General features: G+C 38.3%; 2 protein-coding genes across 2 annotated transcripts in view; one reads left to right on the forward strand and one right to left on the reverse strand.

The window, feature by feature from the left end:
- LOC117338137 (hydrocephalus-inducing protein-like) overlaps nucleotides 1-1,306 on the forward strand; it is a 77,013-nt gene extending 75,707 nt beyond the window's left edge. The window contains 1 exon segment of the mRNA XM_033899351.1: nucleotides 205-1,306. Coding sequence (XP_033755242.1) covers nucleotides 205-690 — 486 coding nt within the window. The 3' untranslated portion in view covers nucleotides 691-1,306.
- On the reverse strand, nucleotides 1,179-15,077 carry LOC117338136 (putative tyrosinase-like protein tyr-3). The gene is made up of 5 exons (XM_033899350.1): nucleotides 14,982-15,077; nucleotides 12,197-12,623; nucleotides 9,687-9,799; nucleotides 6,034-7,560; nucleotides 1,179-5,018 (listed from the first exon to the last, which is right to left on the reverse strand). The coding sequence occupies exons 2-4, from the start codon at nucleotides 12,584-12,586 to the stop codon at nucleotides 6,345-6,347; spliced, it is 1,719 nt and encodes a 572-aa protein (XP_033755241.1). The 5' UTR covers nucleotides 12,587-12,623; nucleotides 14,982-15,077; the 3' UTR covers nucleotides 1,179-5,018; nucleotides 6,034-6,344.
- Nucleotides 15,078-18,068: the final 2,991 nt, after the last annotated feature.

The following is an 18,068-nucleotide window of genomic DNA, read 5'->3' on the forward strand; positions in this document are numbered from 1 at the left end:
TTATGACTTGTTGATGACTTTTAGCTGATTTGCCCTATAAAAAAGTTGATGAAATATCAAAATGATTCCTGCTATATAGCAAGATGCCTTGTACTGTCAACCAAAGTCCTGACTTTAGATTTATGACTTGTTTATGACTTTTAGCAGATTTGCCTTTTGTCTCGAGAATTCTTCTATTGATTGTTGGTTCCTATTATTTTCCAGACGGATAATTCCGACTTCCATGTAGAGAAATCCGTGGCCGCAGCTCCTGGCTCGACAGGAGGCACGGAAGTGAATCTAGAGGTGACATTCGAGCCATCACGACTAGGTGAACAAAGGGCTACGTTAACGGTGAGCTCTCTACAAGGAGGAGAGTACATATTCCCGCTGTTCGGAACATGTATAGTGCCGAAACCTCAGGGACCTTATATCATCAAGGCTGGCGGTACAACCCACATCTCATTCCGTAACGTGTTCGCGAGTACCACACCATTTATGTTCCAAGTAGACAATCCATTGTTCCACCTAACAAAACAAAGTGAAAATGTGCGGTCTCGGAAGGAACATCGTATTGTTGTGGGCTTTGATGGAAACGACAGCGGCTCTAAAGCTGTCGTCATGGGTAAACTTGTTGTGTCGTGTGCGCGTTCAGCTGGTGGTAGCTCTAACGCCCAGTGGGTGTATTACCTAAGGGGCGTCACATCATAGGCACAATAACAGCTGTGCAAAGACTAATAATATTTATTATAGACCTTGTAAAGGTTGAATATTCATAAAAACCTTAGGAGTTTAATATGAATATAATGATTTTAATGATAAAGGAAAAAAACAACTTGCTGGAATTAAAGATAGATTTATGCAGGAAAATTAGTATCTTGGAAGTTGATTTTCAAATTGAATTCCTGAAAGAACTTTACAGTGTAATATAAATGATAAGGAAAAACAGAACTTGCTAGAATTAAAGATGGACCAAATGAAGAAAACTTTTGAATTGCTGAAAGAACTTTACAGTTTATTATTCAACACATTCCGTCCAATGAAAATAATGTACATGATATTTATTGAAAATTTTATATTTTTACATTCTGCTTGTTTTGTAGATTTTCTATCTGAAATGTTACTTTATATTCAGATAGAAAGACGGAATCGGACAATATATTTCTGTATATGTTGAAATGTAGCTATTCAAAACCAAATGTTACAAAATATTTATTTCCTGTTACCAATATATTAGCATTTCATTACAATAACCAAGTGCTGATGTTATGTCTGTGATAATTTAAAGCATGTGTCACTGAAAACAATAAAGATATTTAATGTATTATTCGATGTGTTTTACATTTATTCCATACCAAAATCCATCACTGTTCTTAAAATGGAATCCGTATGAAGTTACTAGTAAGTTAATCATACAACACAGTCTTAATTAAAAGTTACAAGTAAGTTATAACATACAACACGGTCTTAATTAAAAGTTACTAATAAGTTATAACATACAACACGGTCTGAATTAAAAGTAACTGGTAAGTTATAACATACAACACGGTCTGAATTAAAAGTTACTAGTAAGTTATGACATACAACAGTCTTAATTAAATATTACTAGTAAGTTATAACATACAACACGGTCTGAATTAAAAGTTACTAGTAAGTTATAACATAAAACACGGTCTGAATTAACAGTTACTAGTAAGTTATAACATACAACACAGTCTTAATTAAATATTACTAGTAAGTTATAACATACAACACGGTCTGAATTAAAAGTTAGTAGTAAGTTATAACATACAAGATGGTCTGAATTAAAAGTTACTAGTTATTACATACAACACAGTCTGAATTATAAGTTACTAGTAAGTTATAACATACAACACGGTCTGAATTAACAGTTACTAGTAAGTTATAACATACAACACAGTCTAAATTAAAAGTTACTAGTAAGTTATAACAAACAACACGGTCTAAATTAAAAGTTACTAGTTATAACATACAACACGGTCTGAATTAAATATTACTAGTAAGTTATAACATACAACACGGTCTGAATTAACAGTTACTAGTAAGTTATAACATACAACACAGTCTGAATTAAAAGTTACTAGTAAGTTATAACATACAACACGGTCTGAATTAAAAGTTACTAGTTATAACATACAACACAGTCTGAATTAAAAATTACTAGTTATAACATACAACACGGTCTGAAATAAAAGTTACTAGTTATAACACAACACAGTCTGAATTAAAAGTTACGAGTAAGTTATAACATACAACACGGTCTGAATTATAAATTACTAGTTATAACATACAACACGGTCTGAATTAACAGTTACTAGTAAGTTATAACATACAACACGGTCTAAATTAAAAGTTACTAGTACGTTATAACATACAACACGGTCTGAATTAAAAGTTACTAGTTATAACATACAACACAGTCTGAATTAAAAGTTACTAGTAAGTTATAACATACAACACGGCCTGAAATAAAAGTTACTAGTTATAACATACAACAAGGTCTAAATTAAAAGTTACTAGTAAGTTATAACATACAACACAGTCTGAATTAAAAGTTACTAGTAAGTTATAACATACAACACGGCCTGAAATAAAAGTTACTAGTTATAACATACAACACAGTCTGAATTAAATATTACTAGTAAGTTATAACATACAACACGGTCTAAATTAAAAGTTACTAGTACGTTATAACATACAACACGGTCTGAATTAAAAGTTACTAGTTATAACATACAACACAGTCTGAATTAAAAGTTACTAGTAAGTTATAACATACAACACGGCCTGAAATAAAAGTTACTAGTTATAACATACAACACGGTCTAAATTAAAAGTTACTAGTAAGTTATAACATACAACACGGTCTGAATTTAAAGTTACTAGTAAGTTATAACATACAACACGGTCTGAATTAAAAGTTACTAGTAAGTTATAACATACAACACGGCCTGAAATAAAAGTTACTAGTTATAACATACAACACAGTCTGAATTAAATATTACTAGTAAGTTATAACATACAACACGGTCTGAATTAAAAGTTACTAGTTATAACATACAACACGGTCTGAATTATAAGTTACTAGTTATAACATACAACACGGTCTGAATTAAAAGTTACTTGTAAGTTATAACATACAACACGGTCTGAATTAAAAGTTACTAGTAAGTTATAACATACAACACGGTCTGAATTAAAAGTTACTAGTAAGTTATAACATATAACAAGGTCTGAATTAAAAGTTACTAGTAAGTTATAACATACAACACGGTCTGAATTAAAAGTTACTAGTAAGTTATAACATACAACACGGTCTGAATTAAAAGTTACTAGTTATAACATACAACACGGTCTGAATTATAAGTTACTACCTATAACATACAACACGGTCTGAATTAAAAGTTACTAGTTATAACATACAACACGGTCTGAATTAAAAGTTACTAGTAAGTTGTAACATACAACACGGTCTGAATTAAAAGTTACTAGTTATAACATACAACACGGTCTGAATTAAAAGTTACTAGTAAGTTATAACATACAACACAGTCTGAATTAAAAATTACTAGTAAGTTATAACATACAACACGGTCTGAATTAAAAGTTACTAGTAAGTTATAACATACAACACGGTCTGAATTAAAAGTAACTGGTAAGTTATAGCATACAACACGGTCTGAATGAAAAGTTACTAGTAAGTTATAACATACAACACAGTCTGAATTAAAAGTTACTTGTAAGTTATAACATACAACACGGTCTGAATTAAAAGTTACTAGTTATAACATACAACACGGTCTGAATTAAAAGTTACTAGTAAGTTATAACATACAACACAGTCTGAATTAAAAGTTACTAGTAAGTTATAACATACAACACGGTCTGAATTAAAAGTTACTAGTTATAACATACAACAGTCTGAATTAAAAGTTACTAGTAAGTTATAACATACAACTCGGTCTGAATCAAAAGTAACTAGTAAGTTATAACATACAACAGTCTGAATTAAAAGTTACCAGTAAGTTATAACATACAACACGGTCTGAATGAAAAGTTATAAGTTATAACATACAACACGGTCTGAATTAAAAGTTACTAGTAAGTTATAACATACAACACGGTCTGAATTAAAAGTTACTAATTATAACATACTACACGGTCTGAATTAAAAGTTACTAATAAGTTATAACATACCACACGGTCTGAATTAAAAGTTACTAGTAAGTTATAACATACAACAGTCTGAATTAAAAATTACTAGTAAGTTATAACATACAACACGGTCTGAATTAAAAGTTACTAGTAAGTTATAACATACAACACGGTCTGAATTGGAGACAAACCTATAACTAGAGAGTGTGCATTGCCTGGATCCAATTTCAGAAAAAGAGAAACAAAAAAATATATTTTATCCTAAACAACTGTCAGATTGAAATCAGAAATGTTCATATGACCTAGATCTGTATGACTGACGTCGTCAATGAAGCAAGAGACTCTTGCCATTCCGGAACACATGGTCTTGATTTCATTATACTTTCTCCGTGTAAATCTATTTCTGTTCGTATTCTGACCCCGTTTTATTGATATTGAGTTAGATTTACGGTTTCATTATTTTGTTCTTTTTAGTGTTGACGCCGTATAGTCACAGGTTTTAGTATGTCACTATAGTATCTGTATATCTTCTATTGTTATTTACAATGTGCATGTTTACATAAAATACTTTACTTATTCTGCAACATTATGTTAAATATGTTACTACAATTAATACAAATTATGTAAACAAGTACAGATGTACTTCAAAAGTGTTTTATTTCATTTTCTCCTGGCCGCCGCCGTGGTTTTGCACGTGCCTGTGACGTCATCATATTGACTGTTGCTTATACACCTCCTGATGGTGTACTTATCGCCATTACAAACAGCAAATTTGGTTCCGGATTTGATGCACGCCTGTTTACTGCCGTGTTTGCAGGGACCACACGGCGTCTTCACCACACACCCATGTCCGAGGAGGCAGCCTGAAGGGTAGCACATACATATTATTAAATTCAACTTATTATATTTTACGTAACTATGGAAACGCGAATCGTCCTAGGAATCGCACCCACGTTAATTGAGTCGTCTTAGGAACACATTTACACGGATACGTGGGTCGTCCTAAGAAAATATTTGCATGGAAACGCGAGTCGTCCTAGGAAAACATTTACACGGAAACGTGAGTCGTCATGGGAAAACATTTACACGGAAATGTGGGTCATCCAAGGGAAAACATTTACACGGAAACGTGAGTGGTCAAAGGGAAACATTTACACGGAAACGTGAGTCGTCCAAGGGAAACATTTACACGGAAACGTGAGTCGTCCAAGGGAAAACATTTACACGGAAACGTGAGTCGCCTTAGGAAGATATTTACACAGAAACGTGAGTCGTCCAAGGGAAACATTTACACGGAAAAGTGAGTCGTCCAAGGGAAACATTTACACGGAAACGTGAGTCGTCCAAGGGAAACATTTACACGGAAACGTGAGTCGTCCAAGGGAAACATTTACACGGAAACGTGAGTCGTCCAAGGAAAACATTTACACGGAAACGTGAGTCGTCCAAGGAAACATTTACACGGAAACGTGAGTCGTCCAAGGGAAAAATTTACACGGAAACGTGAGTCGTCCAAGGAAAACATTTACACGGAAACGTGAGTCGCCTTAGGAAGATATTTACACAGAAACGTGAGTCGTCCAAAGAAAATATTTACACGGAAACGTGGGTCGTCCTTGAAAAAACAAACCCAAGGGCAAGCGAGTCGTAAAAAATAAGCACAGGTCAAAGTGAGTCGCACTAGGAAAACATACACACGTCAACTTGTGTTGACCTAGAACATACTCCCACGAAAAGGTGTGTCGCCCAAAGGAAAATACCCCCACGGAAATGTGAGTCGCCCTAAGAAAAATACTCCTACGGAAATGTGTCGTCCTAGAAAAATATTCGAGAGCGAAAAAAAACGCAAATTTATTACTAAGAAGTGCTTTACATTACCTTGTATGGCGGTATCCGCACTTTCCACCACCTTGGCCGTGGGTGACTTGGTGACTGCGATGTGCAGGGACGGCGCCACGCCTGTAACTGGCAGACGGACTTCCGCCCACGGCCACTGGTTCGTGTAATCACAGAAGAAACGCAAGTGGGCGTAGTTATCGTCAGGCCTCGGGCAGTTCCCGCCACTAGGAAATTTCCAAGTATCGAGAATGATCTCGCCATATGTTCTGCCGTACAATTTGGGGGCACTAGTTGTAACACGTATGGCTCCTGTGCAAGGATGGAAGTCGTTTTGCGGCGAGCCAGGTGTCCTACAGTACGGGACGACATACACGCCCACAAGAGTCGTGCGCTGACACGTGCACTTCCGTCATCCCGGAATCCGGTGATTTCACTGCAATATAACCGGTCGTTTTTGAGATTGCCAAACGGTTGTCTACCATAACAAATTCACTGTATGATCCGTAATGATTCAGGCCATTAGACTCGATAAAGACTTTGCCGGCGTTGTTGTGTGGATCCGTGCATTCGCTGTACTTAGCAGGATTTCCTATTTGGAGGGAAGACGCGAGTCCTACATAGGAGGTAGGGGAGTATATATCACTGTTGATCATCCCTTGTCCGTTAAACACGGGATATGATTGATATTGCACGAACTCCGGAGGGCGTCGATACACGATGTCTACCGGAATGTAGGACCACTCTCGGATGTCTGACTGGTTAGTACACATGTACTTGTTCTGCACTGCTCGCTGATAACCAGAACAGGCTGGTTGGCTTTTGGCTTTCCGTGTGTGACGTTTGAACCTCGCACCTTGTGCTACCTCGTCCGTCCGTAACGAGATGCAGCGCGGTATCGCCCTGTTGGTGTCACAGCGAAGATAGTCTGAGCCGCACGTTGGTCTCTGTCTGCGGCAGGTCGGCGAGGCCTCGTACTGGTAGATATTTGTCGTTATCAAGTTACTGTAACCATTGATGTTCCTCAGATTTCCAAATCGCATGGGAGCTTGTGGGGCCTGTTGAGGCGAGCCAAACTGGGCAGGGTAATCGAGAGATGGATCTATCCCATTCTGGACCTGCCGCTGTCGGAACTCCTCCCAGAGGTAGTCTACGAAAGCGTGATGACTAAAGAAGATTGGATCCTGGGCGGCAACGTTAAAGTCATTCATCTGCCCATTCCCTCCCCCTACCCATATATGCACGCCGTCGTGTGCGTCCTCTATTCGGTTCTCTGGAGCTCCACTAGGGAAGGTGATTTCGGAAGTTCTAGTCCTGTTCAGAATTCGCTCGATTCTGTCATTGCTAAAAAGTTCTCCAATAAGACCTATATTCCTGATAAGTGGTCCACTTTGTGTCTGCCAATTAGCATATGGACCGGAAGTGACGAACCCGTCTCCATTTCCAAAAAACAGATCCGACCAAATGACTGACTGAGTCTGTTCGGCCGTGTCTAGTTCCTGATCTAAGGACGAGGCCCAGTATGGGATGGTCACGCCTGGCACGACTTGTCGGAGGGCATTCTCGTATCTGTAACATAGCGCCTTAAATTACAATTAATTTATAACTCTAAACGACGGGGTACACTTTGACTGAAATTAATTAAAGAATGTCGTATTTCTCTTGTGTTTTCAGCGCAAGATTTCTTTTCTTTGCCCTTGATATTATTTTGATGTTCTATTAATCGTTTTTGACAGCAGGCATGTTAAATATATTTCCCCGCCAGATGGCGTAGGAGGAAGTATGACAGTTGATCAGCCTTGCGTTTGATGACTATGTTGGCGTATTGGAGACAGAAACCGAAGTCTGATTAACAACACTGAATATAAGGAGGATATAACAATACTGAAAACATTGAGGGGATCTAAGCATAAAAACGGTAAGTCATTACTCTCCCGTCATGTAAAAGCCTCCGAACAAATTGCGTAATTCTAAACACACATATATATATGTAATCTTAATATGATTTATTTTGTTTTACGGGGTTTAACGTCCTCGTAACAACCAAGGTCATATGAGGACGGGCGTCAAGGAGACACAAACAGCCAGGTCATATGAGGACGGGCGTCAAGGAGACACAAACAGCCAGGTCATATGAGAACGGGGTTCAAGGAGACACAAACAGCCAGGTCATATGAGAACGGGGTTCAAGGAGACACAAATAGCCAGGTCATATGAGGACGGGCGTTAAGGAGACACAAACAGCCAGGTAATATGAGGACGGGCGTCAAGGAGACACAAACAGCCAGGTCATATGAGAACGGGGTTCAAGGAGACACAAACAACCAGGTCATATGAGGACGGGCGTTAAGGAGACACAAACAGCCAGGTCATATGAGGACGGGCGTCAAGGAGACACAAACAGCCAGGTCATATGAGAACGGGGTTCAAGGAGACACAAACAGCCAGGTCATATGAGAACGGGGTTCAAGGAGACACAAATAGCCAGGTCATATGAGGACGGGTGTCAAGGAGACACAAACAGCCAGGTCATATGAGAACAGGTGTCGAGGGGACACTAACAGTCAGGGTCATATGAGAACGGGCGTCAAGGAGACAAAAACAGCCAGGGTCATATGAGGACGGGTGTCAAGGAGACACTGACAGCCAGGGTCATATGAGGACGGGCGTCAAGGAGACACAAACAGCCAGGTCATATGAGGATGGGTGTCAAGGAGACACCGACAGCCAGGTCATATGAGGACGGGTGTCAAGGAGACACAAACAGCCAGGTCATATGAGGACGGGCGTTAAGGAGACACAAACAGCCAGGTCATATGAGAACGGATGCCAAGGAGACACAAACAGCCAGGTCATATGAGGACGGGTGTCAAGGAGACACAAACAGCCATGGTCATATGAGGACGGGCGTCTTGGAGACACAAACAGCCAGGTCATATGAGGACGGGTGTCAAGGAGACATAAACAGCCAGGTCATATGTGGACGGGTGTCAGGGAGACACAAACAGTCAGGTCATATGAGGACGGGTGTCAATGAGACACAAACAGTCAGGTCATATGAGGACGGGTGTCAAGGAGACACAAACAGCCAGGTCATATGTGGACGGGTGTCAGGGAGACACAAACAGCCAAAGTTATATGTGGACGGGTGTCAAGGAGACACAAACAGCCATGGTCATATGAGGACGGTTGTCAAGGAGCACACAAACAGCCAGAGTCATAAGAGGACTGGTGCCAGGGAGACATCTATAGAAGCACAGAAAGTCAGAATAGTAAGGAAAGAAATGAATTATTTAAGATCCGAAAAGTTGTAATGAGGGCAGAAGATTTATTTCTCTTCATGGTCCCCTGAATAGAAGACGGAAGAAAATCCCGATTCGTCAGGGGACCACTTTTAGTCGACGTCGACGATAAACAAACAGCGAGATACAGCAGACATGTTCTTTCCACGCTCCCTGCACGGGTTTAATTCAAATATATTTAAATATATAAATGTTTAAAGTACTAAGGCCAGACAATAAACGATATTTGAGACGAAAAAACAAAAATATTTGCTACATAATACGAGTGCCTATTGAATACCATTTCAAATCTAGCCATCTGCCACAGAGGGTTTATAGACTGAATGTACAGTTAAAATGACATGAGATTTACGTGTATGTACATGTCTACGTCAGATATATCATAGTACCTACATGATGAGGTAGACTCTGTGCCACCCGAGGAAGTTCGGTCCCCTGTGAGCTAGTGGAATAGCGTCCCCTCTGTGGATGTTCGCTATAAAGTCGTATCTTGTGGTGTTTGCTATCTGTAAAAAATACATATAGACCTATATAACCATATATCTATATAACCATATACCTATATAACCATATATCTATATAACCATATACCTATATAACCATATATCTATATAACCATGTACATCTTATTCTGAAATACCATGTTAGTGAAGATATAATAATATATAGTTAGATAATATATGGTGTTCCGTTAGCGCCAAATTTCCAATACCGCTCCTTCGCTCCTTCGACCTAAACGCAAAGGAGCGAAAACACGATGGCGAACGAGCGAAGAAGCGAACGAGCGAAGTTCCATCGCTTCTTTGCCATCGTGTTTTCGCTCCTTCGCTCATAGTGCTTTCGCTTTCGAAGGAGCGAAGGAGCGATATTGGAAATTTAGCCCTAACAGAACACCATAAGATACTGAATTCATCATCTATATCTCAGGACCTGTATACTATCCACAGTACGGGAGATCGCGGATAATATACATGTAGTACTGTGAATTATTTAGATTTCGCAAACAATTTATTTTCGCGAACTTACCTCTTCAGACATATTAGCGAATACGTGATATCGTGGACTCTGATCTAGTAATGACTTTGAATTCGGGAATGAGGAGCTACTATGGGTCATTGACTCCCCAAGATCCCTATATCGGATACAGATTACTTCGCCATCCAAAGGTGTAAATTTCATACAAACAATCGCGAAGATAAATCCAACACGAAATATAAGTGATTTACAGTATATACAGATTATACATGATGAATCTACAACTTAAATATGGAACATCTAATTATGATATTGATTCATTCTCCACATGACAATTTAGGCTTGCCACAGATCACATGATTCTGAGTCAGAAGACTCCGGTCAGATTTAACCTAATGATCATTAAAATGGAGGCATTTATCACCCAGACGAAGTCTTTCGGTTACCCAGAAGAAACGAGTTTTGTCGAATTTCACTTCTCTTATTAGTTATAAGCCAAAGTGCTAGAATTTCAAGAGAAAGTGTTTTGGTCTAAACACATTTGAGTGGATATCAATTTCGATAACATTAAAGTGCACTTACATGGACAATTCTTTAGTAGTTCCGACCACGTTTTCGACATTTTATGAATTTTTTCAACTTCTCACTCAAGAACATCGCTGACAACAGCAATCAACCATTACACAATGCAGACGACTGCATCCTCTATACACCAAAAGCACACTGACAGATCAGACCAAACTACAGGACGACCTAGACATACTATACAATTGGGCAGAAACTTGGCAAATGGAATTCAACGACAAGAAATACAAAGCCATGCAGCCCATCACTACCATATGCAAGGAAATGCACTGTCATAAGTAGAAGATATACCTAGGAGTAGAACATTCGATAAACTTTAAATTCCACACGCAGCATATTGTCAGCAAAGCAAACATAATTTTGAAGAGGATTTTTGGACAAGAACTTGAAACACAACCCACACAAAATCAATGGTATAGTACATAATTAAGCCTAGAAATACCAAATCTAGAAGTCTAGCAGCTCATGCAGCATAGAGCCAACATTTTTTTCTCAGGGCGTCAAGAACATAGACATTTATATAGAAAAATGCAGGGCGATTCTACGTCCACAAACTGCTGAACCGCAACCAACCAGACAGAGACAGTACAGACGGCAAAGGGCCGACGTAAACGGCAGACGTCATCTTCATGCATACGTATTACACCATGGCGTAGCAATCCCTACAACTTACCGCCCCACCTACTCAACTGTAACGACAAAGAACAGCGCTTGCCACATATACCGACACTCATCCATCCCACAGACCATCACAATATGGGACCCCCTGTCATCCAGCGTCGCCATGATTGAGGACCCGGATGCCTTTAGGTGGTAAAGTGGAGAAAGGTGGAAGAGACATTTCCTTCCGACTCGTCTACGATTGTTGCCGAGTACCACATTGAAGTTAAAGATGAAGTTTAAATTGCATGTATGATAAAGATAAATATTTCTATATCAATGAACACAAAAGTCCATGCATGTTTGGTATGGTGTTGTTTAACCCTGGTAAATACTAGCCGCAATATACCGCTAGAGATTTTCTCTTTAGCTCGATCGGTTGAACCAAGACTAGTAAGCCAGAGGTCACTGGTTCGAACCCTGGCGGAGGCAATGGTTCCAATACGATTAACCATGCGCTCTGTTACATTGCTACGTGGGGCTGGACGCTGAATGCTATTCAATCAGAGACTTAGATAACCATGTAATACATATATCTCTGATTCAATTGATAAACCCTTGTCAATGAAATATATAATAATAAACATTCTCCAAGAATTATTAACTATTTAAAAACTCGTTTGGCGACCAAATAGTTTTTTCAGTAGATAGAACTTATCGTTTTAAAATCTCGCGAGACTTACTGGTATTTGTTTCAGTAAGTTGACAGCTCGGTGGTAATTTTCCCGCTCTTGGTTGCTCATGCGCCTGTATTCCCGTCGCACGCGCGGCATTTGACTTTGTCGTTTTTTTCTTTTCTTTAGAGCAGGGATTGATGTGATGCTCTCGATCCACTGTTGATCGGCGAGAGTGATATTCAAACTGCTTTGTTCTAGAAGATTCCAAATATACATCTGCATACATTTCCAGTGTATGTTATAACCGACAGATCGAGTAATGTCCGATGTTCGCCGGTAGGTGTCGTAACAGTTTAATATGTCCGCGTGAATACTGACTTCCTCTATTGTTCCTTTTACTCCGGAAGGGACAAAAGCTAGAACTGTGACGATGACCACTACTGCCAGTGACGTCATCACGAGGCTGGGAATATCACTGTGGGATCAGATGTACCTGTAAAAGAACCGAAATACTGTTACATTATGGCGGGAAAATTCATCTCGTGTCATGGATTATTGGAGGCACGATTCAATGACTTTCATGTTAATATGAGAGAGCCATCGATAAAATGAATTCATTCAAATGTTTCAGCTTTATACTCGGAAACGAGCCTTGAGACACTCTCTGAGAGACGAAAACGAAGAAAATTAAGTCTATTCTACAAAATGGATAGGAACTTAACTCCACATTATCTTAATTCTCTTCTTCCTCCAAATGTCGGCGATACTAACAACTACATCTTACGAACTAACAATAATTACAGAATTCCCCACTACAGACTCTCCCTTACTACCTCCTCCTTTATACCTTCATCTCTACACATGTGGAATGACCTGGATGAATCTACTAGATCATCTCCTTCCTTGGCAACTTTTAAAAAAAGTATATCCAGGTCTGATGAAGATAAATACCCAACATTTTATAATTTTGGTGACAGAAAGACAAATATTATCCATACTAAATTACGACATAGATGCAGTGCATTGAATTATGATTTGTTCCGTGTAAATCTCATAAATAGTCCAGATTGTAGTTGTGGAAATCGTTGCGAGAGTGCCTATCATTATTTCTTTGAATGTGAAAAGTATGTAAATTGCAGAGGCATTTTATTTGACAATTTAAGAAACTTAAATATTAATATAACATTGAATACTTTATTGTATGGTAACAATCTGTATGCCGATAATGTAAATCTAAATATTTTCAGACATGTGCATTATTTTATAAAGTCCAGCAAAAGATTTTAAGATTTTAAGATATGCATTCGTATTATATATACATGTATATAATGTGTTATATTTCATCAATATTGTCTAGGCCAATATATATTATATTGTATTTAGGAGAGGGCGTCAATAAGTTGACATAACTTGTGCCTTATCCTTTTGTTCACTTAATTGACAATAAAATATGTTTAAACTACTAAAAAAAAATGAATTCATTACAGGCACATTTCATTTTAGCTGTATCATCAGTTTCACGTTGTACGATAAGTGTTATTAACCGGGACGGTTTACCGCTAAGTGGTATGATAAATGTGACTAACCGGGACGGTTTACCACTAATCGGTTTAATAAGCGTGACTAACAGGAACGGTTTACTGCTAAGTGGTATGATAAATGTGACTTACTGGGACGGTTTACCGCTAAGTGGTATGCTAAGTGAGACTTACTGGGACGGTTTACCACTAAGTGGTATGATAAGTGTGACTTGCCGGACGGTTAACCGCTAAGTGGTATGATAAGTGAGACTTACTGGGACGGTTTACTGCTAGGTGGTATGATAAGTGTGACTTACTGGGACGGTTTACCGCTAAGTGGTATGATAAGTGTCACTTACTGGGACGGTTTACCGCTAAGTGGTATGATAAGTGAGACTTACTGGGACGGTTTACCACTAAGTGGTATGATAAGTGTGACTTACCGGGACGGTTTAACCACTAAGTGGTATGCTAAGTGTGAATTACAGGGACGGTTTACCGCTTAGTGGTATGATAAGTGTCACTTACTATAAAATTTACCGCTAAGTGGTATGATAAGTGAGACTTACTGGGACGGTTTACCGCTTAGTGGTATGATAAGTGTCACTTACTATAAAATATACCGCTAAGTGGTATGATAAGTGTGACTTACTGGGACGGTTTACTGCTAGGTGGTATGATAAGTGTGACTTGCCGGACGGTTAACCGCTAAGTGGTATGATAAGTGTGACTTACTGGGACGGTTTACCGCTAAGTGGTATGATAAGTGAGACTTACCGGGACGGTTTACCACTAAGTGGTATGATAAGTGTGACTTACCGGGACGGTTTACCACTAAGTGGTATGATAAGTGAGACTTACTGGGACGGTTTACCACTAAGTGATATGATAAGTGAGACTTACTGGGACGGTTTACCGCTAAGTGGTATAATAAGTGCGAGTATTAGAGACGACTTACCGCTAAGCTGTATTTTAAGTGTTACTAAAGATGGCCATTTACTACTAAGACTGACTTTTCTGGTTTTCTGACTTTTCTGGTTTTCACTCGTGATTATCCCTCTTGACCTATTAACTTCTCCATCTACAATACCTATATACGATATGACCATTTTGTGACTTCTGCACTGACCAAACTAGAACAATGACCAGTATATATGACTCATATCCTTGACCAGTACAATGTCTGTCCGTAACTACGCTGTAAATATCATGTACCGAACGAAACAAACATACCCGTCAATCACGGGCGAAAAATACGTTGTATACCGTAACATGTAATGGAGTGTATGAAAACAAATAATTAAAACTGAGAAAAGTGTTAATTAACTTACCATGGAGCTGTGCGTTTCCTGAACAACCAAAAAGTTTCGATGGTGACCACTAACAATATCGCCCTGCGGGGATGAGAATAAACCCGTCAATCTGTCATGTCCATCACCGCCAACACACAATCAATTCTTTCTCTCCAGGTAAACCTTTTGTACATATGCTATATACATTACGTCCATACTTACCAATGTTTATAGAATCATACAAACTCTGACAAATTGTATACATGGATACCGTCGGCATGATTCATATAACGATAGGAGATATATATTGTAATTTGACGTTTTTTTAACAATGAATTTCGTAACTAAAGTCAAGGTTCATCAAGTCCATCTAAAATATCAGCACAAATTAATGTTGACAGATTTGATTTTTTTTAATCTTAACTCCTGACTTGATTATTGACTTCCGAGTGATAGAAGTTGTTCAAATATAAAAAGATTTTTTTTGAGTACTTTTCTTCGCGGTTTCATGCTATCTAAATATTTTCGCGGTACAAACTTTTGTCAGTAATCCTTCAACCGTGAATTCGCTATGGTTATTTGTGTGATTCCTCAGCAACCACGAAAACCGCGAATATATTCCATGCTATAAAGTATCAGAATACTCGACCTATGTGATATCGACATACAGAAATAGAATATTGCTTAATGAACTGTTAGACATTTTGTTTTTTATCTCAAGAAATAAATATTTGAATCAAAATGGTTGCGAAGCATTGTACAGTGATTCCGGGTGGTCCTTAGACCTGACAGTGGCGTAGCTAACCTGTATGACAAAACATCCAATATTTTTCCGAAAAAGAAATGACTATGGATTAAAAAAAAATCCGGGAGAGAACGAGAGAACAGGTCTATTAAGCATCCATATTATTTTCGCCAAGCCGCCTACACCACTGGTTCCATACAGGTATTTTTTTACACCGGTCTTGTTAGGTTACAGTAAAGATGAGTTTGCAGATTTTTCTGCATAAAATCAAGCAAACAATTAACGATTGCATCCAAGATTGTTTTGTAAATTTGAACACTTAGTAATCCTAAGTAATATTCCACAAAATTAAAATTGTACCTTCAGCCAGAAACATATATACATGTGTATATATGTCTATGCTTTCATTCAATATGGCGTGTCAAACGTTGCAATATTCAATGATTGTAAATATATGTGCAACAATATATATATATAATATATATGCAGTAAAAAATATTTATGTGCAATAATTGTAAATATATGTGCAATAAATATATATATATATATATATATATATATATGCAATAAAAAATATTTATGTGCAATAATTATATTTGTGTTAAATAATTACAAATATATATGCAATAAAAAAAGTATGCATTAAAAAATATTTATGTGCAATAAAATATATAGATCTCTATTTGTTCGAAAAAAAAATATTTGTGCATATGTGCGATAATTTGCATTGTGGGATAGCATCTGTGACCTCATCTGAGGTTGATGTAACGACGTTTTTGATTGGTTGAAGAAATCGTCCTGGCGCTTTCACATAGGCAGTCCGGGAAGTTGCGGCGATGAAACGTAAGTCAAAGATGGAAGGGAGTTGTATCCGAGTCAGAAATGACATTGTCGTATGAAGTGTCTTAAACGAAGATCAGTAGTTTGATTTTCAGGATCAGTCAACTTCTACATGGTCGATATAAAAAGCATCGGTGAGATAAAAAAAAAAAACACCCAGCTTGCATGCATATCATGTCACTCGTCTTGTGCACATTACTGCCAAGAAGGTGTTGCGTGTGTACAGTATGTAAACACATGTTATTGTAAACTTGATATTCGAGATATTTTTTATTCTTATTTACAATAACATTTAACCGTTACTACATTAGATACGAAACTTCCGAGTTAGCCTCCCCTTTCGAGCTCTTCAAAAGGAGGTAGAAATGTGTTGCCGCCTTGACGTTTGGTAGTGCCAATGTGAGAATGGATTGGTAGCACAATTGATGGCGAATAGAAGAGGGTCGAACAGGGGGAGTTTCATTACATGAAGGTCAATTCACAACGGCAGAATTATTGGAATAGAGAGATTGTAGAGGGATGTTTATTATGATGTTATACAAATGTAGCGGGACTGGACTGGGTCGATCATCGGTGACCAGGTAGCTCAATATGGTAGATCATACGGCTAGTGTTCGGAGGTCCCGGGTTCGAACCGCGGTCTGGCCGCTACATTTTCTCCTCTCCTGTTACACAAATATTTTATATAGACTGTTTTATTACTTGGAAAGCATTCGTGTTTTAGATATAAGTAATGAAAATGATATGTTTTGTCTACATTATGTTTATGTTTTTCTCCCTCGTGTACAGTAGTGAAAACGGACTCAAGCGCGCCGGTGACACGGGTCAGCATGCGCGAGCGATTCACGTGCGCACTTAAAGAAGAGACTAGAAATTAGACAACGCAATCAACACCACGAGGTGAATTCGTAAGCGGAAAGCTTATTTAAAGTCGTCCAAGACATCCCGGTAAAACGCTGCATACGTCGCTGGAACCCCCAACCCTCGATTGACCCCGGTGCAGGAAGTAGGGAACTAACCACCTGTAACAAGGTAAACGGTAAGCTGTCCTCGTGAAGCACGCGTTGACACTTTACTCGTATTGATAATGCACTTGATGAATTCAAAGAGGCTTATGATCATCATAGCATTCACAGGGGGCTAACTCAATGAAAATGGAATTTACCATACATATTTCGTATTTACTGGATGGACTGGTCAATATACTTAACGACCATATGATTTTTTTCAGAAAAATCGAGATTTAATAAAATATTAAAAAATCGAGGTAATTACTAATAAAACTGTTGACGTCACTGGCAGTCCATCCAGTAAATACGAAATATGTATGGTAAATTCCATTTTCATTGAGTTAGCCCCCTGTGATAGCATTCGCACAGAAAGAGGATGGTGCTCGTACAGAATGTGGGTAAATGGAATGATAGATGCAGATCGACAAAACAGTACTGCAGTAAGTGATGTCAGGAATTTTGGAAATATTCAAACTTTTGGAATAGACCCCAATGAAACTTCCGTTGTTGAGGAAAATGATATCACTATCC

The sequence above is a fragment of the Pecten maximus genome, chromosome 11 (genome assembly GCF_902652985.1).
Source record: "Pecten maximus chromosome 11, xPecMax1.1, whole genome shotgun sequence".
Taxonomy (NCBI): Eukaryota; Metazoa; Mollusca; class Bivalvia; order Pectinida; family Pectinidae; genus Pecten; species Pecten maximus.